The sequence below is a fragment of the Oryzias latipes genome, chromosome 11 (genome assembly GCF_053564925.1).
Source record: "Oryzias latipes strain Hd-rR chromosome 11, Olatipes_Hd-rR_3.1".
In the NCBI taxonomy this organism is placed as follows: domain Eukaryota; kingdom Metazoa; phylum Chordata; class Actinopteri; order Beloniformes; family Adrianichthyidae; genus Oryzias; species Oryzias latipes.
In genome coordinates, this window is record NC_136247.1 from 8,164,217 (window position 1) to 8,190,839 (window position 26,623).

At 38.4% G+C, this 26,623-nt stretch overlaps 1 protein-coding gene and 2 long non-coding RNA genes across 5 annotated transcripts in view; 1 reads left to right on the forward strand and 2 right to left on the reverse strand.

The window, feature by feature from the left end:
* nxph1 (neurexophilin 1) overlaps window positions 1–26,623 on the forward strand; it is a 45,530-nt gene that overhangs the window by 2,152 nt on the left and 16,755 nt on the right. The window contains exon 1 of one of the 2 annotated variants that reach the window (XM_020707282.2): window positions 7,775–8,920. The exons of the other annotated variant lie outside the window; for it this stretch is intronic. Within the exon in view, the coding sequence (XP_020562941.1) occupies window positions 8,903–8,920 (18 nt within the window). The 5' untranslated portion in view covers window positions 7,775–8,902. Of the gene's footprint in view, window positions 1–7,774; window positions 8,921–26,623 lie in introns of those variants that run through there. 2 annotated transcript variants of the gene reach the window in all.
* LOC144995580 (uncharacterized) lies at window positions 5,766–6,696 on the reverse strand. The gene is made up of 2 exons (XR_013659130.1): window positions 6,422–6,696; window positions 5,766–6,279 (listed from the first exon to the last, which is right to left on the reverse strand). It is a non-coding gene; the product is annotated as an uncharacterized LOC144995580 (long non-coding RNA).
* LOC144995578 (uncharacterized) lies at window positions 13,446–25,226 on the reverse strand. 2 transcript variants are annotated; one of them, XR_013659127.1, is made up of 6 exons: window positions 18,957–25,226; window positions 17,877–17,959; window positions 17,499–17,575; window positions 17,042–17,153; window positions 15,230–15,493; window positions 13,446–14,799 (listed from the first exon to the last, which is right to left on the reverse strand). It is a non-coding gene; the product is annotated as an uncharacterized LOC144995578 (long non-coding RNA). The 2 variants fall into 2 exon arrangements; XR_013659128.1 differs by having other exon boundaries at window positions 17,499–17,590.

Here is a 26,623-nt window from a genome sequence, read left to right on the forward strand (position 1 = left end):
TGAAATTAGAAAAGAACATAAATTATTTTCAACGTTTTAAGAAAATATGGAATTTTAAATGAACAATAATGCTTTGTTCACATCCGTTTAAAAGCCAATTTGAGACTTTGCAACAAACAGCCGTTGCTGAGCTACTGTAGTTTGCTTGTCAAAGCGCCGAAAGCTTCATTTCTGCCCCCATCCCAGCATGATTTTGTAAAGAAATTATAGTACAAATATCCTGAGGCCAGTTCATACTTTTTATTTTTTGTTCTTTTTCCTACATTTTAAAATAGTAATTAATTTCTTATTTTCTTTTTATAGTTTGTATTTTCTTAAAACATAAGTAAGTTTAAAAAGAGTTCTGCTTGATTCAAATGTGGAATTAAAAAATTGCACAAATCACTAAACCACAAAAGCAAAAATGTTGCTCCAATGTCCAAAATAAACAAAAATAATAAAATGTTCAGTAATTAAAGGAAAGTTAATTTTTAGTGTTTCAGTTCTTTATTCAAATTAAGGAAAAACTCTCCCTGAAATCCTGTTTGAACCCCTGAATGTGATCCAAGCTGACCTTTGACCCCTGACCTGAGATCCTGTGTCTGCTGAGGGTTCAGGATTGCAGTTCAGTTTTCAAGGTGACTCCCCATGCAGAAACTGTGACCCCCCTTGTTAACAGATCTAATGCCAGGCCCTTCCAGGTGTGCACACACGCTAAGTTTTGTGTGGGGCAGTGAGTCGACAGCCAAGCGCCGTCCGAGCGAGCAAACGACTCTTTAAGTTCATTTCTGTTTCTGACTGGACCAGTGTTAAAGAGCTGAGTGGAGCGCACATGTGTGGGTCTACGGTTTGTGTGTGCTCGGGGTTGTTGGTGATTAATGACCACAGCCGTCGTTGTTGCCGCTCCAGATTTTCAATCGTGTTGGAAGGTCAGAGGTCGGAGCAGCAGCTGATTGTTAAACGCAGCTCAGACTCTGCACTCCACCTGGGTTTGATGTGTGTGGGTTTGTGTTGCTCTTCACTTCACACAGACAATCCTTTTACTGTGTGTGTCCCACCTTGATAGTTACGCTGTGAAACTGGCCAGAGTGTGCTGTGCGTGAGGAGAGGGGGAGCAAGAAAAAAGCCCTAGTTTTTTCGCTTGCAGAACCATTCAAAACCATTCAACCTCATCTATTCCTCTCTTGTGTTTTATATTAATCTGCTCTTTAATGAAGATTATTATTTAAACCAGCCTAACTGGCAGTTATACGCATCCAGATGATAATTTGCTCGCATCCTCTGATGGCTCTTTTGAAGTGTTTATTTCAGCCTCTAATGAGATTATGGAGCCTGTGTGAAATTTAAAGCAGTTCTGCTCACAGCAGTTTATCCTCCTTTAGACCAGCTTCAAGATTTTCACCATCTGAAACCCAATATTAACAGTTTAGATTCATATAACTGAGAAATACAACAATACAATAGAAATTCAGATAGATAGAAAAATATACATTTAAAAAAATATTCACATTGTGCTTTAGAGCGAAGGAACATCAAGTAAAACCTAAGAGAATCACTTTATAATATCACGCATTTGTGAATTTTGAATAGTGAATGATTTGGAAATAATCAGAGTACAAATATTTATGTCTAACATATGATTAACTTTTTTTTACATGTTTATTTATGTCTGTACCATTTATGACAGAACATCATTATTCTAGCAGTCATTAATGCAAAGAAATGTAAAGAAAATGACAAAGGCATAAAAAAAGTGTATATATATATAAATATATATATAAACTCTTTAACAGTTAACATTTAACTTTTAACAGTCAGATATAAGTCACAGACCTCAGAATTACCCAGGAATATTTCACCTGATTTTTTAAATCTGATAATGTGTTTTTCAGACATTTCTTTGTGTTAAAAAATATTTTTTCCAGCGGATTCATTTCTTTTTCAGCAGATTTTCATCTGTGGCTCCAATAAGCTGGGAAAGGGATTTTGCTTGAATGCACTTTTTTGTGTTTTCTTTTTTTTCCTCAAAAGTTGGGCCTTCCAAAGCTTTCCCACCATTGCACAAAAGTTCAGCCATAGTGCTATTCTGATTTAAAAATTCAATAAAGAAAACGCAAAGAACTGTAACGAATGTTACAGCGTTTCTTTGAAGTCTTTAGCCTGTTGCACATGGTGTGGTGGCAAGGATGGGGGGTGGATGGTCTACGTATTGATGCAGGGCCTTAGTTAAGCAGGCGGCTTATTATCCTTAGTTTGATACATCACACAAATGTATAATTGCTGATTGTATTGTTTTGTGCATTATTGTTGCTTTGATTGTTTGAAATAAACCATTTCAAATCAATAGTGTTTTACCGTTTGAAGGACTTCTGAAGAAACTTTGGTCTTGCTGGAGAAAGTCCAGTCATGATTTTGTCTTTGGTTTAAGTCTGAAGCTACATGTTAACACACAGCAACGCGTGTTCGAGCAAACGCTTTCAATGAAAAATCGATGTAAACTCGCCTAAACACAAGTTTCAGGCTTTTCTGTTCACACTCTCGAGTTCACGTGTAGCTACACAAGTTAGACCATTTTGGGGCTCTACATACAAAATGTCCATTAAATGCGTTTTGAGTTAAACCAGTTTAAACTCTAACCAATCAGGGACTCTGATATGGTAGTGACGTATAGATGACATCCTCTGTCATTCACCGACGTGCCAACCATTTAAAAATTGATCATAAAGGATAATTTAATAATTGGGGTTCGTGCCCGGCCAGAATTATATAACACCAAAGTCTTCCATTTATCGGAATAGAGTTCGGAAGGAAAAAGCCTGAAGCAAGATTTTCACCATGTCGCACTAGTAATCAATAGCAAAGTAATAACAAGATGAAGCTTCTCCCTGCTTGTCCAGTGTGAACACCATGGTCTAAACGTGCGTTCAAGAACCCGCTTCTAAAATGTTCTTGAATGTGTGTCACATGCCCGGTGTCTTTGTAGCTTGAACTCTGTCATTAAACTGAGTTAGCTGAAACTCAAATGAAGAACCATATGCTTTAGCTTACAGGGAAAACCCCCATTTTCGTTGAAAAAAAATAATTCTATTTCTCTTGACATGAAGTAATTTAACCCTTGTGCTATCCTAGGCACTTTAACATTGGGAGTTGGGTCATCTAGACCCACTAGACAGTGCGCCGAACCTTTTTTCTTCAATAATTTGTGATCTTCACTGGTGTCCATGGATTACATGAAATCTTTCCACCTTTATCCACCTTTGTCATTGTAGGGAGAACACGTCAATGGTCATCTTGACCCCATTGAATAGCACAAGGGTTAAAAAAATGTACAGGAAGGTTTTTTAGCTGGACGCCATCTTATATGCGGGCATGTCAAATGGAGGCCAGCGGGATGAGTGTGCGGCTCCTTTAGGTTGAAGATCAGACATGTGCAAGGCAGTCACAGTGAACTCACTCTGAAGTTAAAAGTCTGCTGGTGTTACAGAATATTTTTAAATAATCTCCATTTTCTGCCTTCAGTGATGAAACAGGAAGATGACGGCCGATTTGTCCAGGGCAAAAATATTTTTTTCTCCATTTTTTGAAAGGTCTCATGAAGAAAAAAAGTATTCAGTGTGTGAGGAAATGTGTGTGTGTGTGGTCTTTTTTAGTTGGGGCTGCAGAAAAGTATATAAAATGTCAAACGTGACTGACGTGTCAAAGAAAGTCATCATTTCTCGGTTTGCGTCGAACACATGCCACATTAGGAAAAATATCATTATAATGAAGATCTGCTTGTTGCTGGGAGATCAGAGCAGAGCAAATGGTTGGAGTCATTTCTCATGTCTGCGCTTCGTCTGAGCCATGAATGAGGAATAATCGCAGTTATTGATCAGAGCTGAGCCGCGGCTGAACTATAGATCTGTTTTTGGGATGCGCAACGCAGGGCGGCACTGTTGCACCAGATTATTAAGGCCGACCTTAATGACAGAAAATTCATGTCTCTGTGGACGCACATAACTGCAGACACCTCTGTTTGTGATCGATGCCTGACAGAGACGGAGGCCTATCAGCCGCCCATCCTCCACAAAAATGACACCCCGGCAGTCTTGGCATTGATTTTCTGAATTACAATTTAATCTTTCTAATATTTTTGCCTTTGGATAGTTTCAGTTGCAGCAGAGAAATCAGTTCCTGTGAAGCTGACAGCCGTCAATCAACCTTCAGCAGAATAAGGCTCAGTTAAAGGAACGAGAGAAAACGTTAAAGAATAAAAAACATTAAAAAAGAAAAACAAGTAAAGAAGCTTAATTGTTGTTTTGTATGCTTTGCTTTTTTAATTGTCTTTATGATCTGCAAATATGTTTTTGAGAATGGGTGTAACGATTCCTTTTATCAACCATTTGATTTATATCATAATTTCTTGTTAGATGATCCGATTCATTGTCGATATTGGTTCATTTTTAATGATCCCATTGACCTAAAATTGATTCTGAACATTTTGAGCCAAAAATTCAACCATTGTGACTTTGGAGATGAATACTGAACAGTGCAGGGGAAGTTTTCCAGATTCCTTGTATTTCTTGTAAGATAATCAAGATAATATTTCATTTTGAAATAATTTTATAATAGTATATATTGATTCACTTAATTTAACAACTTACTTTAGAGAGATTGATCTGGTTGGATCATAGGAATAGATATCGATTCATCGATTAAATTGATTTATCGCTACACCCCTAGCATTGAGTGATTTGTTGCACTTCAGGGCCACCGTACCTGCCCTTTTATTTCCAAGCACCCTACAAAAACTTTGTCTTTTCCTTAGCATGAGAGCTGATTTAAGAACAGACTTTTACCTGCATTCAGTCAGAAATGAACGGCTAAGCTGCTACTTTTTTCTCGGCAGTATTGTCTTTATCTCTCAGATTTGTGGCTTTCTAGTTTTCTTGGTTTGTACTATTTAGATGAAGACATGTTTTTATGTTCAGGTTATCTTCTGGTTTTAGGTTTTCTGCAGTTATGTCTAGCTGTTTTTTTTTTTCAATTCAATTGTTTACGAGGTCGTTCAAGTCTCTTTTTTTGGTACAGCTTTATCTTTGTTGCTAAATTTCTTTATTTTTGCCTAAAGGTTCATTTATCGTTTTAGCTTTAGGATCATCTATAGTTCCCTCCACACGGTTTTATCTTTACTTTAATCTTGAGCTTCATCTGCATCCCATTTGCATCTTTATCTAGAATATGTGCTTTTAACTGCATTTTCATCTGAAACTTTTTGTCCAGAGTCATTCTTAGATTCATCTATAATCTCATTTTTAGTTTTAGTTGCAGCTTCAACATCCAACTTCATCTGTAGCTTCATTTGCAACCACATCTTAATCTCCAGTTTCATCTGCAGCTTCAGTTTTGTGCACACCTTCTTTATTAGCTTGATTTACATTTTCAGTTTTGATTTCATCTGCGGTTCCATCAGATTTTCAGAAGAAGATTCCTTAAAGTCCCACTCCGATCATCTTTTGATCTATTTTAAAACTTTCCCAGTGGTCTTTAAGTTGTGATTATTTTAGACACAATCAAAAAACCTGCGTCGTACTCTAAGACGTAGATTATTCATAGCGGCAGGAGTTCATTAGAAATCTGCCTCTGAGTTGTGAGCAGGACTGTTGGTGCGGAAGCAGGCCCCCCTTTGTTCACACTATCTCCTTCACAAGCCCATGCAGAAAGGCAGTTTTAATCTTAAATTCTTATATATATCTGCCACCGTTAGAAAATACTATAAGAACATGTTAAAAACACCAAAAACACGATTTTCATTGTATTGGGTTTTTAATGCATAGTGGAGCGTTGTTAAAATTTTACTAAGACTGGTCATAAAGTTAACCTGCAAACATACACATGTGCACATTTGGAGTGTCACACTGCTACACCCTAACAGTAATAATATCATTGTGCATGCTGGTAACAGTTTGTCACTCAGAAAATCACAGACTCTCTTGATCTGTTATGTTGCTCTATTTGTGGCCTACTTGCTGGATTATTTGATTAAAAACATGACACCTTATTTGTCTCAACGAAAAATACATTTATGTTTTTAATGGGGAACTTAAGCATTCTGCTAAGCCTTTTGGATAACAAGAGGGTTTTCGTTGCTTTTTAAGGGCGGCGGTTTAGATGAGGTGGTAGAGCAGGTCGTCCAACAACCAAAGGGCTGGCAGATCAATCCCTGCTCTCCCCAGGCAGCCGTCACCCCTCCAAGCACTGCCAGCCTGCAGCTCACTGCTCCCCCCAGGGGATGGGTCAAAATGTGAAGAAGAATTTCCCCTATGTGGGATAAATAAAGTATCTATTATTATTATTAAGAGTTGCCATAGAAATGCAACATTTTCTTCTGTATGATTACATTTTATCCAGAATTAAAGGGATGCCTCTCAGCAGCCTCTGTAGGCAGGAAGGTCAGCCTTACCTGGACATGTTGCTGTTGTTGTAGTAGGGATTTCTTTCTGTCTTTGCCTCAAGGGCATGACCAGTGGACAAAGACTCTGCCATGCAGTCACCTAAGAGATGTGGTTGATTACAGCTTTTGCCATCTATTCCTGTGATTGAACTGTCACCCTTCTCTGAAACAGCAGAAACATAATGCATTTTTTCTCATGCACATCAGGGTCATTAAGATCATGAACTGAAGGCTGTTCAGCAAGTTTTCTAATGTCTTTACCATGAATCTGAACCCCCCACTTCTTTTGACAGCGTGGATGATATGTTGTTAATGGTGTCCATTAAGAAGTAGAATCTTCACTTTTGAATTCTTGAATTTCAATGCGTTTGCAAACACACTCTGATGCTTCACTCACACTGGGCTAAAAGCCCGTTGAAGAATTCCTGTTTAGTGTGCTCTTGAACATGCCACACATTCCCGTGGCGCAAGGCAGATTAATGTGGTCTGAGACTGATGAGCCCCAGTCCTTCATGTTCTTTGATATCTCTGTCTCTGTGATGTTCATGAAATTGAAAGTTGGTGCTGTTGGATCTGAGTTTGTGGGTTTGGGTGCAGCGAGTTCACTTCTGCAGCTTCATATGGATCATGTGTAAGCTACCAACACACTAGGCATATGGGGAGCCGTTGAAGGAGGCTTGGTGCAACATCATTTGGCGTCATATAATTCCATCCGCAGTTATTATTTGCTCCTCCGCGATCAATTTTTAAATGGTTGGCACGTCCTTTTTTTCACTACCAAGCCCCTGATTGGTCAAAGTTGACGTCATAATTGCTGCGCATTTTTGTATCTAGAGCCTCAAACTAAAATCTGTTTTGAACGCAAGGGCCCAAAACCCACATATGTACACGTTTACATCGAGTTTTCATTGAAAGTAGTTGCTCGAACGTGCGATTCTGAGTCTGGTGTGAAGGTATCATTAGTTGTGTTTTTATTGTTATTTCTTGAATGTACTGCAATTTGAGTTGTTTGTATTTGTCAAATATTGCTTAATTCCTCCTTTTCTACCCTTTCATTAGCCGACCTAATTTTGACCTATTTTTTTTTAGAACATGATCTTGGTTTTTTTTCTCAGTTTTATGTTTAAAATGATTATGAACAGAACAGAATTTTTTTAACCTTAATTTTCACGGTAAAAGATTAACTACTAATTCTAGTGCTTCTAGATTTAGTTGGGCTGCATGATGCAGTGGTTTTTGGCACTGACACTTCAGAGCAAGAAGCTCCTGCTTAAAATCCCAGCTGGGTTCTTTTTGTGTGGAGTTTGCATGTTCTATGCCCATCTGGGCGTTTTTTGGGGTGTGTGAGGACTTGGTGCTGAGAAAAGAATAACATCTTCAACCCTCATGTTCTTCTTCTGATGAGGGGGCTTACTGCTTGTCACAATTTAGGTGCTGAGATATGCAAAACCATTCGTTTTTTTTTTTTCATACCATAGAAGTTGAGTGTTACAGGCCTGCAGTCATTCCTTCACACTGGGATCATGCATAAGGTTTTCCAGATCATTGGTATCATCCCCCCTCCTAGCCCCGTCAGGTACAGACTTAAGTTTAAGATGCTTTGCAGGGGAGCAGCCAGCTCTGGAGACGGATGAAAGGGCGGGGGTAGATAGAAAAGCTGATACATAAATATGGGGCACAGACAGAAGAAAAGTCCAATCGACTGAAAAATATGTTTCTTCGCTTTCTCAGCTCCTCTCAGCTGCAGCTTCAGTGATGCTCTTCATCCCCCCTGCAAACCTCCAACATTCTTTTAGCCTCCAATTGTTTCTCCAGCTCCTTCCTGTTGTCCTTGGCCTCCTTCACACAAGTCCAAAGATCCCCAGGGCCCCTCTTTGCCTCTCCAGCATCTTAATTTTTTTAGGGTCTTTTTCATTTTTGGTAAGAACTGCTTTAACCTTGCTGGTGACCCATAGTTTGTTCTTGGTGAAGCAGCTGACAGGTTCAACTATGTCTAGACAAAAGTTGGTCTGTGAAGACGTGTGATCTATTTACAGAGTGTATTTAACATCAGGTCAGCTCAGTGGCCTTGTGGTTAGAGTGTCTGCCCTGTGACTGGAAGGTTGTGGGTTCAAACCCATACCAAAGACTTTAAAAATGACACCCAGTGCCTCCCTGCTTGACACTCAGCATTGGGGGGTTAATTCCACTAAATGTTTCCCAAGCACAGCTGTGTCTGCAGCTCACTGCTACCCCAGGAATGGGTCAAATATGGAGAACAAATTTCACACACCTAGGTCTAGGGTTCCTAGATTTTTTTCTGTGCGGCTTTATGTTTTTTTGCAGCCAGTTTCATCTGGTTTCATTTGATAATCATTCACAGCTGAACCTCATTGGGCTCCTCAGTCTTTTTAATGTTGTAGATTTCAGTTTGTCATGTCAACTGTTTGTCATAGTTTTTGGTTTTCAGAGCAACGTCATCACCACCTTTCCTGACTGCTGGCATTCTTTATGGGATTTTTTTTCAATGTGAGTTTTCTTATTTAATTTTATTATATTTAACATATTACGATCTTTTCAGATGCTGCACTCTTCTCAGTCTGACCCTTGGGAATATGCTTTGGAAAATTCAGTTACCATTCAGTAGGAATTTTTTCAAAATGGGGATGTTTGTGTGCTTAAGGAAGTGTAGAGCAAAATTTAAGTGCAGGGACTGTTTCAGTCAGCCTTGATGTGAACAGTGTTTGCTTGCTGCTGCTTCTCTGTCCTTAAACTGTTTCTCTCATGGTTTGATCAGCTGTTAAGTGTCCCTGAAAGTTCTCCTTTGAGTCTGAGCTGCAGAACGAAGCCACGAGCTGAAGATCAGAGGGGTCTGAATTAAAAGATGTTGAGGTGTTCCAGAGGCTCTTTTCTTTAAATTCCTGAGTTTTCTTGTCTTTGAAAGCTGGACTCTTCATTTAAACTACTAACCTCACAACAAAAATCTCCCCTAAAGATTTGTTTAGTGAAAAAAAGTGCAACTTTAAATATTCTTACACATTTTCCAACCATTTCCATCAACAGTCATTGTTCCCATTTCCCAAGACATTTGCTGGTAGGTTCCCATCCCATTGATCTTTTTCTCATCACTCTCAGGTTAGATATTGCTATTAAATTCATGAATTAAATGAAATTCACAATGTCTTGATTTGATTAGTTTCAGAATCCAAAATTATTTGGCATTAATTATATATATATTTTCCATTCATGGATATATTCTGTTCTGCTAATCTAGAATCGGTTCACCAGAGCTGCAGTCTCAGACTTCTCTTTATTTCTATGTTTTGGTTCAAAAACCAATCTCACCTAGTAATGAAAAAAAGCAAAACCGTTTTCTTATAACGCGCGATCTAAACTAAACAAGAATAATAAAATGGTGAGCATTCTCTGAAAAACCAAACAGAACATCAATTTCCTGCCTCAAAATTGGCATCCCAGCCCCTCCCTTTAGTTCTTTAAGAAGCTCTAGCTGCAGCTGCAGACACTCTGTCTAAAAGCAGACTGTCCTGTGGAGGCGTGTCAGTCTGCCGTTTCCATAAATCAACTCGAATCACTTTTATTGATATGACACCTTAACAAGACCGCAGTCAATCGGCGGCATACACTAAACTCAAAACATTAAAACTGTAATTTAAAGGTGAAATCAATTAAAAAGTAAAGCACTAAATATATAAAAATAAGTAGCAGAAACAAAATAAAACCCACCAGCAGAGCAGGGTCTCATGCTGTCAAAAGCTCTGCTGTAAAAATGAGTCATTATTATTAAAAATATACAGTGAACGAGTCAGACGTTTGCTCACAGTCTTTTCTGAATCACCTTTAAACCACCAAACCTGTGCTGCAACATAGACAGTTGGAATTGAGGAAAAGTTTTTTACATGAAGAAAAGAATCAAGAAGATGCAGTATGAAACAACAAAAACATCATCTCTGGTGTCATACTCAAATTATTTCAGTTAAAGAAACGTTTTATTTTATTGCGATTTAACCTATGCAATGCGCTTAATTAAACTAATATAAAACTCCTCTTGTCTTTTCCACCAGATGACACGACTGACATGTTTATAAGAATTTTTTTTAACTCAATCTCTCAAAGAGATAAAACTGATCTTACCTACTCCTTACTACACTGAAAAAATGAACACTGACTGAACTTAAAAAATGGAAGTAATCTGTCACAAAATTTTTTGCACTTACTCAATAATGTTGCATATCCTACCACTTTGGTGCCCTGCTATCATTTAAATTATAGTAAATTAAGAACACCAAAGACACATGGCATAACCTATACCGTATTTTCCGGACTATAGGTCGCCTTTTTTTCATAGTTTGGCAAGGGGTGCGACTTATACTCTGCAGCGAATTATATTAGAAATAAATTGAAATAAATACTGTCAACAGTCAAGGTATGAGGGGGCAGGAGAGCAGGTAGGACCCAGACGCAGAGGCGGGAGGCAAACTGTTTCAGGGCAAGGTGTTTAATTACAAACAAAAAGCACTGCAGAGCTAAACTTACTGTGGCAAAACATGAAACATGGCATGAAGGAGTCAGGGAAAAGACGTTAATGGACCAGCACAAGAGGAAGGGAGAGACGAGACTTAAATACAGACAGGGCAGACAAGACACAGGTGACCATGATCAGGACAGATAGGGACAAGGAAGTAAAACTCAGGAACATGACCAAACAGAACACCTTTCAAAATAAAACAGGAAACAGAACCAAACATGACAGAACACGAAATAAGTCAAAAACCAAGACAAAAGAAACCCAAACCATGACAAAATACATTGTTAACCCTCCTGTTATGTTCACTTGTGAGGAACAGAGATGATGTTCCTGGGTCAATTTGATGTATGAAGTATGTTAAGTGTTGAGAGTATGTTAAGTGACTCAGAGAAACAGCAAACTTTTTTTTACAGGAAGATCTTGAAGGTTAACAACATAATATTCTATTTTCCAATGATTTCATAGATTCAGAAAAGCAATAAAAATGACAACTGTTTCTACAAATACAGGATGAAAACAGAGTATTAGTTGGCCAATGATGCTTCATGAAAGGAATAAATAAGTATGAGAAAGAATTACTGTGAAATTATGAGATAAACAGTTTGCTATGATTGTGTCATATCAGTTTGTGCAAGTTATTAGTTCTTGGTCTCAGATTTTGTCAAATAAATTTCCAGTCAAAATGGGACTTATAGTCCAGTGCGACTTATCTGTGTTTTTTTCTGCTTTATAATGCATTTTTAGGCTGGTGCGACTTATACTCCGGAACGACCTATAGTTCGGAAAATACGGTACTTATAAAACACATTCAACTGATAACAGCATTGGTTTACTTTTTTAATATATCAATTTGGGGTTATCAGTGATTATTCCCACAAACTCACCAAGAGATTTGAGTCATCGTTAGTTTCTGCCATGACTGGCGACTCGAGAACAATCAAAGACATTTTACAGGTCCTTTCTGACCCAAGGCTCTGTCATCTGCCCGGGCTCTTGTCTCACCTGTTTCCACATAACAATTAAAAAAGCGGTTCTGAAAAACGTCACAGCCATCTTTATACTCTGTTTAAGTTTGATGGTTGAGCTCCTTGAAGGTTTTCTCCCATGTTTTTGTCAAGAAAGATCTGATGAAAAATTGTGTTCTTGCAAAAAAACGTTGCTACGTTTTCACGAACGCACCTGAAGCTGATAGCAGACTCACATTTGGGACCCAGTTTGTAGTTGTAGTACCCCCACCACCCTCACCACCTTTACACATCCCACTCCCGCCCATCCCAGGTTTCGTTCAGGCTGATAAACATGAATCTCAAGCTGGGTGCTGTTCATTTACTTCGAGAGGAGCCCACGTTAACGCTGCGAGGCAGCCTTGTGCGAGATGAATCTGAGAGATGAAGGAGACCCCCAGTTTGACTCCTGTCGAATGAAAAATGAATGGTCCTAAAATGCGAGGGGTGCATTTAACAAGTTCAACTGAGCTTTGAAGAGCAAACATGCTGGGATGCATTTCATCAAAGAGAAATATTAGGAAGGTTCTGAAGTCAGCTGTTTGATTTCGTCTATTATTTTTAGCAAGAATCCTGTCTTTGTTGAGCAAACTGCTGTACTTTCACTATCAATTATATTAATATTATTTTTTATCATTTAGACAGCTCCAACTTTTGACCAAAGCCTTAAAATTGTTAAAATATTTCGTGAGTTTAACTTTTTTCTTTTTGAAAATGGGTGTTTCTGCTTGACTCAAACTGCTGTTGGATCATTTTTAATACGCACGATGAACTGGAAAATGCTTCATACTTTGGGGATTTTTGAATGATACATATCCATACAAATGTCACTTTATACTAGTGACTAAAGCTCTGTTCTTTCATCTCAACATTTTGGCTCTTCTCTGTGCAGATCTGCCTCTTTGAAGTAGGGTCTGATCCTAAAACGCTCACAGATGTGTGATGTAGGTTGATTAATCTGTTATCTGATCAGTCCAGGCAGCAGTCAGATCGAGTTGCCCCCTCTTTGCTGCTGGTTCAGGCATTGTAACTCTGCCTGGCTCTCACCCATCTTCCATTCAAACTCCTGTTCATCTTTAGTTTAAAATGTACTCATTATTGCTCTGTGAGTTTGTACATTTAAGTAGGTCGTTGAAGTTCAGCTAACGGTCTTTCAGATCATTGAGGTTTTCCATGATCTCCTCAGAGCCTTACAGTTTTTCACAAAAACTGACTGTGGAGCTGCATTTTGTTTGGAGGCTTCTGCTATATGGAGTTAATTCAGTCTCAATAATCAGAAATGCACACAACCGGTTTTACAAATGCACACGCTCCGATTCACAAATGTCATTTTATGCAAACGTGAAAAATAAATTCGGAAATACACACCCTGTGTTTCACAAACACACAGATTGTGTTTCACAAATGCACACTAAATGTTTTACAAATGCACAATAAGTGTTTCTCACAAATGTGCACACTGTTTTTCACAAAAACATTTTAGAAATTCACAATAAATGTATCAGAAATACACAGTAGGTGCTTCACAAACATGATTTTTAGGTACACATGTGATGTGAACTCACAGATCATTCGAACTGCAGACTGTGCATTCAAAATCCCGTTCTCGTTTGTGAATCTCTCCGTGTGTGTGAGAGATTTTTCTACGGTGAATATTGAGACTCATCTGACGGAGCGGGTCAACTAATGTCACCATTGGCTAGTGAATCTGTCAATCAAACTCATCGGGAAAGCAACCGGGTTCGCTTTTAGCCAATCGTATGGCCCCTTACACTTTCTCTACGCTTTCTGCAGGTGGCAAAAGCCCCGCCCATATTTGATTCTGTACCAGTCGGTCGTTAGCGTGTTAGCCTTAGCATGGCTTGTCGGTTTATTGCCTTCGGTTGTCAAAAATTACTGGCTTGTGCAACTTTTCAGTGGACCTGGAAGCAAGGCAACAGTGGTTGAATGCAGTTGACATTGAATCCATCGAACTCTGTACTGGTCATGAGATTTAAAATGAGTGTTTCACTCGGGATTGTTTGTACGTTATTCTCTTAGCTTTCATGCTAGCGTCATTTCAACACTCAGACACGGTTTTGATCATATGAAGGTGGAGGAGAAAAATCTTCAACTTCCACAGGTTTTGTGGAGAAACTGGCATCACTTTGCTCCGTACCACGCAGTGGGACTACATTACCTCAAGTTCATCTCACTGTCAATCACAGACGCCCAATATACACCTCCCCTGCTCAGCCCGAAGTCACTTTGCTTGACCTTAATTTTATTTTTTTAATAACTCAAATGTCATTGATTTTATATTGTAACCATATACATATACACCTCTTGGCCAGGTCACCCTTGCAAAAAAGATCCTCATCTCTCTGGGTTTTATAGCTGGTTAAATACTACACAACAAAAGATGGTCATAGAACAACAAAGTGCAAACATTCACCCTTTATTGCAGAGTAAAACTCAGTGAAAACATGGACAGATTAAAACATCAAAATTTAAGCAAATGTGGGATCTCTACTGATTTGAATTTTATTTAAACTGGAACTAATTTTCATAACTTCCTTACATACAATGAAGTCCCTTGAACAATACAGCAGTATTGATTTGAACTTTGTCTTCCTCCCCTCAGTCTCTCTTCTTCTGTATGTAATTATGTCGCCTAAATTAAGTTCTAAACAAACGGGACAGTAAAGATGTAGGTCCACTCCCAAACGGTCTGAATTCCACAATGGGTTGATGTCGTCTTGCAGTTCCAACATTTGTGGACCCAAAAGGGGACTGTCCCATACCGGGACATTGATCCCAGGATGAGGTTCAGCCATGGATCCACTCTCCTCCCATTCAATCTCTGGAACCAGCATACCCTGACAAAAAAAAAGAAAAAAGATACTGTTTATGAACAGCACTGTTTTTTTTGTGTTTTAGATTATGTAGGAACAGTGACCGACTAATAATAACTTATATTGTTGCTTGCAGGCAGACCTCATATCTCCATAACTGTTTATAATTTGCAAATAAGTGAACCTTAACAAAGTAGTGAGATTAGTACATATGATGGCTCATAATACCATGCATTGTGATGCATTTTGAACTTGCAGATGTGCTATTCTTCCTACAAACAAACAATTTAGGGAAATTGTTTGCACCACACAACAATAATCCTTTTCATTCATTTTCGATGAAAATTCACTGTAGTCATTATGATTTCATGATACTCTTCTTGATACTTTCCACTTTAGTCAAACTGCACACAAATCAGTTGTCCAGTACAGTGAGATTAAATAAAGCATTTACCCAGGGATCAGAAACAGGGTTCTGGGTCAAGCCCAACTGCCACAGCTGATTTGGCGTCATGCTTTGCTCCGTCCTGATTGGATGGCTGTCCCACGCGTCACTAAAGACATCCAAACTGGCCTGAATGCGTGGTAGAAAAATGTAATGGCAGCAGAATACGTGATGTGACTGATATTGAGCAAGTCTTGGTCCTCAGGAGAGAGCAGGATGTTGTAATATAAACCAGTAACACTCACGAAGACATCACACCAGAGGAGCTCAATCCTGTATTTGGAAAAAAGCAAAAAAAAATATTATATTGTCAGATTTATTTTTAATACATCATTCACTTTTATGTATCAGGGCTCCAGACTAACTTTTTTCACTAGGAGCATAGTGGCCCCTAACTGAAAATTTTAGGGGCACAACCAGAAAATTTAGGGGCGCATACCGTAAATCAACATTCTAACCAAATCTACTAATTTCCACTGTATTACAAATAAATACTTTAACAATAGATGCAGAAATTACAATGTGCTGTTTCTAATTCAGTGTCATATTTTATTCTGCACTTTTGAAGATGCAACATGAAGGTAAACTGACATCACCATCGCTGTCACGACAGTACAACTAAGTAAAAATAGTTAAAAAAATACCATACTTTTAGAATAAAAAAAAAGTTTTTAGTAACAAGTGATTACCGTAGTAACCTTTCGTAATTTCACAGTTTCAAACAAGACTTAAATGTATGTAAATATTAGAGGATGGAAATTCATGTTGGTGACACCAAATAGGTTCAGCCAAGATGCACAATAAGCGTGTTTGAGATCACCCAGATGGACGCAACACTGCACAGATCACCTGGTGTGTGACGTATATTTTTGTTTTTGCTCCAACATCACCTGTCAATCAAAACAAAAATATCACGAGAAAGGGGTGAGAGCAAGACACCGATCAGAGCGAACGCAGCTGGAAATTTAGTATTGAACTGACTAAAAGCTGCCCTACAGACTACAAAACAATGCATTATGGGACATGCGTCCTGATGGGTTTTTTGTAGTTCACTGATCAATTAAAATAATTTAAAATACCAACTGATTAAAAAAAGGCTACATCCATTACAAAACATTAAAATAATTATAAAAGATGTAATATCACAGCTCATACTTAGGGGGAGAGGCATATTAAAACGAAATTGAATGTTAAGGACAACTCCTAATTCCTGGTCTCTTTCAGTCTCGCTGCAGCTTCGATTTCATGCGAGTTTGAGACCCCTGCTGTACACTCTGTCACTGGTACACTAGCTGCAGTTCGGAAGAACGAATGAATAGTTCACTTGCTCATAGCTCAGACGCACATATCAGGTTGTGATGATATTTGTCTCCGTTTCCTTCCCACGGATGTTTACGCGCGCTCGATTATCTCTAGGCCCCGCCCCTCCACACATTTTAGCCACTTGCAGTGACTTTCCCTATTCTTCTCACACGCATTGGCCGCCTCAGGCATCACTCAATGAAACGCGAGTGTGTGCTCGCGTGTGCTCCAGTCTCATGAGTATTCGCGCGAGTGTGTGTGTCTGCCTGCGTGCGTGTGTGCGCTCGCGTCTCATTGATGATTTCATCTCTCATTTCATCGATCATTGACGTGCTCCTTTCATGTTTAATGTATAAAAAATACGGAGGGTGGAGGAGGCAAATTTACTGGTAGCACATGTGCGACTGGGTGTAAAATTCAGTCGCACACTCTCAAATTTTGGTCGCAAAATGCGACCAAATGGACGCAGTCTGGAGCCCTGTGTATATATTAAAGCTTCTAAAACTAGGTTCAACTCACCGTTGATTGTGTGTACACTTTTCCCACAATGAAGCCGTTTGTGTCAGTTGTACGTACTGTGAGCATTAACTCGGCTGTGCCCACATTTTCTCATCCATGATCTCCTCTCACCCTGACAATAACATGAAAATCATGTCTCAAACACATAATTACAAATGCATCGGCAATACGGTACACATCAGTTTAAAATGTAATGTTCTTATGTATGATGCCAATAAGTAGAATTTCTAGGTTAAAAAAATTGCAGGAGTGGGTTACATGTATCACTGGGGAAAAAAATGAGGTGAGAGAGACTGTTAAGGGGGGGTAAAATGTTATTCATTAGGGGAAAGTTTTAGAGTTGCCTTTGTTTATGGAGAGGAGTCTAAAAAAAGTAATTTTATTTTTGTACAAATAACCAAGTACTTATACTGCCTGATATGTGAATAAAATATTTCTTTATGAATAACATGAATACCTCAGAGGAAAGCCATAAACGTTCACAGCGTCACTGAAGAAGGCCAAGTGGGTGTCTGCACAGTTGTTCTATGCTATCTTCAGGTACAAGATCTATGGAATACAAGTACAAATACTTTCAACGGACAGATATTTACAGGGGCAAAAATGCTAAATTCCCAATTGACAGGTAAAACAGTAATACAATAGGATGATAAAATATGAAATAGAATAGAATAGAAGGGTATTTAATAATCCCTGAGGAAATTTTTTTAAAATGGTCATCTTAAAAAAACACATAAACACACATGCATTACAAATAGAAATATCACAAAATAAAAAGATTGATAAAAAAAGGTAAATAATTGGAAAATCAGTGGGTAAAATTAAAAGAAATTACTTGTAAGATGCCCTGCCAGAGAGTTGTATTGCCTGATGGCACGAGGAACAAAAGATTGTCACGCTGTCACGCTTCAGTAATTCCTAGAGAATAAATAAAAACACAACAAACATGGATTAGATCATTTAGCTGTCTGATCTTAAATTACATAATTTTCAAATATATGAAAGGGGAATTTTTTTAAAACACTCTTGCTATGATAACTTGAGCTTGTAGTAAAGAACACCTTTAAAAAAAATCAGAGACAAGACACTGATCACAGGAAGCCTGTGTGTAATATTTACAGTAACTTCTACTCAAATCACTGTTGACAGCTGATTTCTCCCATCCACCCTTTCTGTAACTACTTATCGACTACAAAACAGCCTAAAAACATAATGTTTGGGATTCTTGTCATTACGTCATTGGAAGTAAAGATACGGGGATTTTAGTGGCTGTCACTCTGACACAATCTCACAGGGCTTTTCAGCACAATACGGGTTCTAACGTTAGAAACTTAATGAGGCTTCTTTCATTCAACAGTGGATTCATGTATGTTATATTTAAAAAATGTCGTTTTCATGAATGTCATATGAATTAACTTTGTTGCACAGTCCACCCCGTCTTAAAGTCTGGGTTGTGAAAATGCTGTGTCTAACTTTAACCCGGATCGCGATCCCGGAAAGGCAGCACACGGAACAACTAGCTAGTTAGCATAGCATAGCATCAGTGTTTAAACAAATCGCCGTCTCCAAATCAATACTTTTTATTAAACTTTCTTTGCTGCTGTAAATCCGGCATGCTTTTCCCCTTAGTTCTATCTGAATCATGTTAAGAACCTACAGATCATTGGCTATAGACGCTAGCTTGAACCGACACCGGCTTGAACTTCACTCACACTCACAGGCAGACACAACTTGCACAGGCTAAGCAAAACAAAGCTAAGCTAATTTGCGGTGGGGGTACTCTGCAAACGACTCGGCTGCAGTGTTCATAAAGCATTCACACATGTCACTTGGCAAAGGAGAACGCTTCAACTTAGTATTCAATAACATTACAGGACGTACAACGAGGGAATGATCAAATAAATGCATTACTTACGGGCTGAGACTGATCCCGTTCAGAAGACCTCTCCGCCATGTTTGCCGCCCGCGTCCTTTCAACTGCTGTGCTGAACAGCTCCCTCCCTCGTCACTTTGAAAGTGAGGAGTGTAAGGGGCCATTCGATTGGTTAAAAGCGAACCCGCCTGCTTTGCCGATGAGTTTGATTGACAGATTCACTAGCCAATGGTGACATTAGTTGACCCGCTCCGTCAGATGAGTCTCAATATTCACCGTAGAAAAATCTCTCACACACACGGGGAGATTCACAAACGAGAACGGGATTTTGAATGCACAGTCTGCAATTCGAATGATCTGTGAGTTCACGTCACATGTGTACCTAAAAATCATGTTTGTGAAGCACTTACTGTGCATTTCTGATACATTTATTGTGAATTTCTAAAATGTTTTTGTGAAAAACAGTGTGCACATTTGTGAGAAACACTTATTGTGCATTTGTAAAACATTTAGTGTGCATGTGTGAAACACAATCTGTGTGTTTGTGAAACACAGGGTGTGTATTTCCGAATTTATTTTTCACGTTTGCATAAAATGACATTTGTGAATCGGAGCGTGTGCATTTGTAAAACCGGTTGTGTGCATTTCTGATTATTGAGACTGAATTAACTCCATACTGCTAAGGTGTCAATTTAATGTCAAAAATCCCACAAGCATAACTAGACTTTTGCACTGGAGCAGAATGGTCCTCGTCCTTGTGAAATCCACCTGTGTCCACAGAGCAGTGCCCAGCAGCGTTAAGCAGAGTTGTAAGAGTAAAAATACACATCAGTGCTTCTTGCCCCTCCCAGCTCTTAACCGCTTATTTTGTCATGTGAGCAGTCTTTAGTTGGACTTTTGCATAATCGGAAAGCTGAAGAATCCATACTTCTTCTGATTGACCCATATTGTCGATCTAGTTGCAATATTAGTCTGTTTTGTGATCTGATCGTTTTATCAGCCAATGACAAAAGCTTTTCTTTGTCTAAAAATTTGTTCCAACTCTAAACTGCATTTTTTTAATGAAACGGAACTTGATTTCATTCAATTAATTTTATTTATTCATGTCTAGAACACCTTACACCTACACCTATACAGCACCCAAAGTGCTGTATAGAAGGTCTAATCAATACAACAATACAAATACCAAGCATAAAAAGTAATATTAACAAAACATTTTAAAAAAAAAAGGCCAGCTTAGCAGATGCTAAGGCATGGTGGTAAAGGAACAGTTTGGCTTTAAAAGTCAAAAGGCAGTTTATTCCAAAGTTTAGGAGCCAAAACAGCAAATGCGCAGTCCCCCCCGAAACTTGCATTTGGTTCTTGGAACCAGTAGCACACACTGATCCAAAGAGCGTAGGGCTTTAGGGGGGAATATTTTAAAAGCAAACAAGAAAAGTACCTGTGAGTGACTTAAAAAGAAAGACAAGAAATGTTGGTGTGGCAGCCAATTCAATGAGATGAGGATGAGAGTTAAATGCTCAAACTTCTTAACATCACAGGTAAATAATTTTTTTGTACCAACTGCCCCCTAAAATCACTTAATATTTTTTTATTTGTGTTTACATATTGAAAACGTCAGTTGTTTAACACAAATATTTGACTTATGCAATTTATTAAATATTCCTTTATGACTTAGGCACTATGACAGCTTGAATCATTTTCAGCAGATATAACCCGTGTTCGACAAGTTGCTTTGTAGATACAAGAGTAATCCCTGTTTTGCAACATTTGAATCCGGATTTTAATTCAAAACACAACGCTTGTCGTGTAAGACAAGAGTGCTAAATTTAATCTTGATGTTTTTATGACAACACATGGAAAAGCATAGAAAAAACAATCTGAACTGAGGGGTCTATCGCACAGCTAACAAATCTTTAAAGGAGGGGCTGTTTGGAACAACACTGACTAGTAACATGTTTATGTATGGTAAGATGTGGGCAAGACGACAAGACAATGAAATATGACAGAATCACAAACAACACACTCTGGTTAAAGTATGGTTGATATAGAGGGATTATATGCCAATATCTATCAATATATTGGATCTGTTTAGTTTAAATTATAACAACATTGATTTTCTGTTTATTTCTATTTTTTTACAATCTTGTCGTCCTTGTATTCGTAATTTGAGGAAGTGCAGTTGCAGGACAAACCCTCAGCTACAGCTTTGTCCACTCAACTGAACACAAACTGAACTTAACACCCTAATAGTTTGAAAACAAAACAGACTTAGGAACATTAGGTTTGACCCACAAAAAACACAAGAAGACAACAGTTTGCTTTGGTAAAAAAAAAAGAAAAAAAATGCAAAGTTGCAAGTCACTGTATCGAATAAAATAATGATATTTTGCATAATTTTACTGTACTTTCTTACATTTAAAAGTTCATATTTTTTGAATGTATTATTCTTAACACTCATTTTTTTCATCCTCATTCATCATTTTTCATTCAGAAAGAGAAATGTATTCTTAACACAAGCTATTAGGACATGTTGGAGTAATAAGTAAGTTAGTAACCCTGAAATTACATTGCAAATTTAAAGATAACAATTGATTTTCTTTTTTGATTATGGACGATATGCTGATCAAGCGTATTAAGGAAGGTTAAGATGCATTAATTAAGTCAAACTGAGTTGTTAAAGTTTTATGATTTTTCTTGTCAATGGGATGTTTCTCGACAACAAACAAGTATGAAGCTAATCACAATCACCGTGCTTTCACATATAGTTTGCTTTTGAATGTGCTGCTCTTCAGTTAGAGCAGGGATCCTCTCATCTGTCTCATTGTTAACGAACATTTTGCTAAGTCTTGATGTTTTTCAGTGCATGTTTTTTGTAAGGGGTCAAACAGATTAGACTTTCTTTTATCAGACTTGATGTGAGCGTGCTCAGTGAGGGTCTGAGCTATGGCTTTCGTGTTTTTGTGTTTCTCTGCTCCGAGCTGGCGGTGAAGTGGCTTTTAAGTTCACTCCATTGGTTATTTAAAAATCTTACTTCATGATTTTCCCTTCTGTGAAAAATCTTCTTTGCTATAGTATAGTGAAGTAAATCTTGTGAGTGTCGAAGGTCCTGGTTAGCTGCAGACTGGATGGAGGGGCTGCTGTGTTTCTGAGGCAGGGATGGAGGTTTTTGGACTTTGCTCTAGGTATTTCTTTTAGTCAGGACAAAACAAAAGACATTTGGTAGGTAAGGGTTGAACAGAAAATATGTTAACATTTCATTCATTATTGTGATTATTCTGTTATTTTATGTCTCATTTTGTACTGTACATGGTATATATGTGCAGACTTTGAGACCACTTTAATTTTAGAGAGCAGTTAGAGCTTTCAAGACTGTGAGCATTCATGATTTTGTGGTCTGTTCCCTGAAATGGGTGTTTTAGTTAATGTGGTTCTCATTTGGGTAGCAGTCAATGGGTGGTCCCCCGACTGTTCAGTCCATGGAAATAGACTCTAAACATTTGGATATGGTGCAAAAGAAGGCTAAGCAGTCCTGGCTAAAGATAGTTGAGCTCTCCTCCACACATGGTTTGGGTGGTGAAACCAAACTCTGTGCTGGACTTTCTCCAGCTCTGATGTTGCCCATGGTGAGGGGTGGCAGATTGGTGTGGGCTTTCTCACACCAATCTGCTCAATCACCCTAGTTCAGCCAACATGTGTTAAGGGTTCACCCTGGTGGCCTGGAGGGTCACATCTTTGTGCCTGCAGGTCAGTGACGAGTTTCTTTCTGTAGTTTTGGCTTATGGGTGGAATGGCTGTAAAGAGTACCTTAGGGTCTCTAGGAGGTCTAACAGAAAGTCCTCTGATTGGAAGTTTCGTTTTTCATTTGGGAGACTTTAACACTTTGATTAACCGTTGACTGTTACGACGATACCTGGAAGCAGTTTCAGTATTTTAGTAGCTTGTTCACAAGTGAGGGAAGAAAGGAGCGTGAGGTCAACAGGTGTATGGGTGTAGTGGCTGAAGTAAAGTGATCACTGACTCTATTTACTGGTGAAGGTTCATTCCCTTGTCTGTGCTCATGACCTATGGATTAGAATCTTAGAAATAGGGTGAGAAGCTTGGTGGGTAAGAGCTTGGAGTAGAGCTTCTATTCCTCCAGATTGAGAGAAGCCATTTGAGGTGGTTTGGACATTCATTCCTAGGGAGATATTCCAGTCATGTTACACTGTGTAGCCTCGTAGGCCCTGGGGGTCTAGGGGTTCCCCCCAGTAGAACAGGATAAAGATCAGACTCCTGCAACCCAAATCTGAATTATTGAAAAAAGATGGATGGTTTGACTGAAGGATGGATTGAATCTGATCAGGTCTGCATCACTAATGTGAGCAGAAGGATCCACTGCAGCAGACTAAAGGTTTTGGAATTTTCTGTGCTTTGTGCTGATTCTGCGGAACACTGTGCAGATTTTTGGAAAATAGTTGTTGAAAAGACTTTTTGTTCAAACCTTTACACTCTCTAGTGTAGCGTGTGTTCTAACAGGGCTTATAAACAGCTGGAAGTGTTTCCTGGAAGCAGGTAGACTGGCTCCCGGCCATAAAGAGCTTTCCTGAAATATCTGCTGGCCAGCAGGAAGGAAGGCAGTTGCTTTTAGCTTATGCCTGTAGGTTGTCTCATGTATGTGCAGAGGGCAGGGTTAGTGATGTGGATTAGTTTATCAAAAGGTGCAGCAGATGTTTAGATACATTTAGTGTAAGATAAATGTCCGCTATACCTTTGGGGGTTTTGGCTGTCTCTGAGTTTCCCTGGTTAGAGTTGGTCCACTAAATTCACATTATGAATAGTAGAGTTAAGATAATGTATACATTTCTATTTGCTCAAATTAGACGATCTCTTTTAACTTGATGTGTTTGTCACTTCTGAAATTAGCAGGAATCTCAGTCATTGAGACTTCAGTCATTTAGTTTGGGGAGAATTTACAGTGACATCATACTCAGATGACTCTGTGTTTGCTTTGACTTTGATGGTTTACTTGAAGTCGATCTTTTTTATTTACGTTTGAAGACTGTGTAAAATGCTATATTAATCATCCTTTGGTAAGAGGCTTCTTCTGAGGTAGATAGGGGGCGCTCGTTGCAAGATTGACTGTTGCGGGCGGACGAAGAAAAATACAAAGTCTCACAAAAATGGCAGAGGGGAAAAACAACAAAAATAGCGAGAGCATCAAAGTAAAAGATGCCTGGGTAGCATTTAAGCTGCATCACCCGGAGTTTTGTTAGAAAGCCGTGGTTGTTGCTGGCCTGAAGCCGACACAGCCCTGGGTGAATGCCTTTTTCCAGGTGAAGCTACCACCGTCTCCTGCGAGAGCAAAGGCAATTACAAACCAAATTGCTATTTACATGTGCAAGGGGCTCCGTCCCTGCAGCGAGGTGAAGAACGAGCGATTTCGGTTTTTATTGAATGCATTAGAGTCACGCTTTGACCTTCCCTCTTGGAAATACTGAAAAAATGATCCCTGCACTGTTCGCCCAGACCAGAGCTAAGGTTGAGATGGCGCTGGAGACAGCAGAAAGAGTGGGGTTCACATGTGACGGCTGGACCTTCAGGGCCACTGAGTCCAACATGACGTTCACAGTGCATTTTATTAACAAGGACTGGGAAATGAAATTATATGTCTTACAGACCCGATCAAGGTACGAATCCCAATTCAAGTCAATTTTGTTTAAGTAGCCCAATGTCACAACAAAAGTCGTCTCAATGGGCTTTCTAAGAAACTTGAAATCATAGAATTTAACAAGTAAAGGCTAAACTAAACAGACTAAGCTAAACTGGGCATCCCGCACTTAGACCCTCCTTCTCTCACACCGGTGCACACATATCAGATGTACTGAAATCAGCGGTTTGTTTACACCACATTTGCACTAAATTGTGTCATTTATTATTAACAAAGACATTATAACTTGTTCACAAAATTCATCTGATTTAGAGCAATTTTTTTTAAATAATGCTGTATTTATGGCTTTGTGTTACAAAAGTTAATACCAATGTGCCTGGCAGCTACTTGACTTCTTCAATTTTTATCCTGTTTATGGCAATTTTTTTATTAAATAATGGCACTGCCGTTCATGTTCTTTGTTGTTTATACTGAACTTTACAGATATTTCCAAATGTAAATTGTCATCGTTTGACAAAGACAGAGTATTACTGATTTCAGCAATGTTACACAAAATCTGTTATTTATTGCACCAAATAGGACACAAGTTGTTTATTATCATTGTTTTTAAAAATAAATGGGGAAATATTTTCTAAAAAACATATATGTACTTCTTTCTTAACCCTTGTGCTATCCTATGCACTTTAACATTGGGAGTTGGGTCATCTAGACCCACTAGACAGTGCTCTGAACCTTTTTTCTTGAATGATTTGTGATCTTCACTGGTGTCCATGGATTACATGAAATCTTTCCACCTTTATCCACATTTGTCATGGTAGAATAACACGTCAATGCAAGGGTGGGGTCATCTAAGATAGCACAAGGGTTAAAGTTTGATATATCGTGAGTTGTTAGAGACGATATATATATATATATATATATATATATATATATATATATATATATATATATATATATATATATATATATATATATATATATATATATATATATATTAAAACAATATCACCATGTCCTGATAGTATCGTTATCGTGAGCAATGTATTGCATCGTATCGTAAGGTACCCAGTGATTCCAGCCCTATTTGAAATATGCTATATATGATTTGCTGGTCTACAGATTCCAGTTCAAGCTGAATTTATTCTCTTTGTGGTCAGTAGATTGTTGTGAATGAAGCATAGGCCACTGACGTTTATCACACCCACACACATCTTAGTAGAGTTTTCAATTGAACACCCCTGAGGTCATAATGGGACTAATTTTAATGCATATATGCACTCAATATTTAATTTTATAAAACCAAACATCACATGCTTTTCATGCTGTTTTCTTTATGGTGTTTATCCATGCACATGTCTTGGTAGCTTCCCACACACTACTTTAATTAATCTATCAAAGGTCTATGTAAATAAATTATGAACATGCAAACTTTCATAAGCTGCTTTGGTCAATCAATCAGATAATGGAGAAGTCACAGTGGTGTGGAATATAAATACTTGTCATATTTACTCATGTAGACTGTGACCTGCAAGAAATAGCCAGCTGGTGGAGTCAGAACCTAAGAGGGGGAATCTGCTTTTAGCTGCTGTGTTGCAAATAAATGGAACCAGTTCCTAATGGGTTTAACGGTAGATAATCCTCAGCTGGATCAGTGTTCAAGACCAAACTTAATAACTTGCTCTTTCAAAATGATGCTGGACTCTCACCAACTCTTTAATATATTAATTTAGTATCTTTTTCCCCCTCTGTGTTGCCAAAGCCTTTCCATCTATGATGCACATTAAAAGGCTTTTGTCCCAAAGGTGCAACGACAAAGAAATAGAGGTGTTGTTCACAGACATGGAACCGTGGAAAAAGGTTTTGTTTCGTTGCAGTTCAGTTAAGATATTGCAAACGAAAAATTATAAGCTTGATATCCAGGATGTTGCAAGAACAATGAATAATGTAAGTTTTACTCCAAAAGCAAGTAAAAGTTTTTATTTTTAAATTTTTTATTGTCAGTGTTGAAAGTTGAGGCAAGCAAAGAGGCTCTCTGCACATCTAACATTGGGGTTTGTGT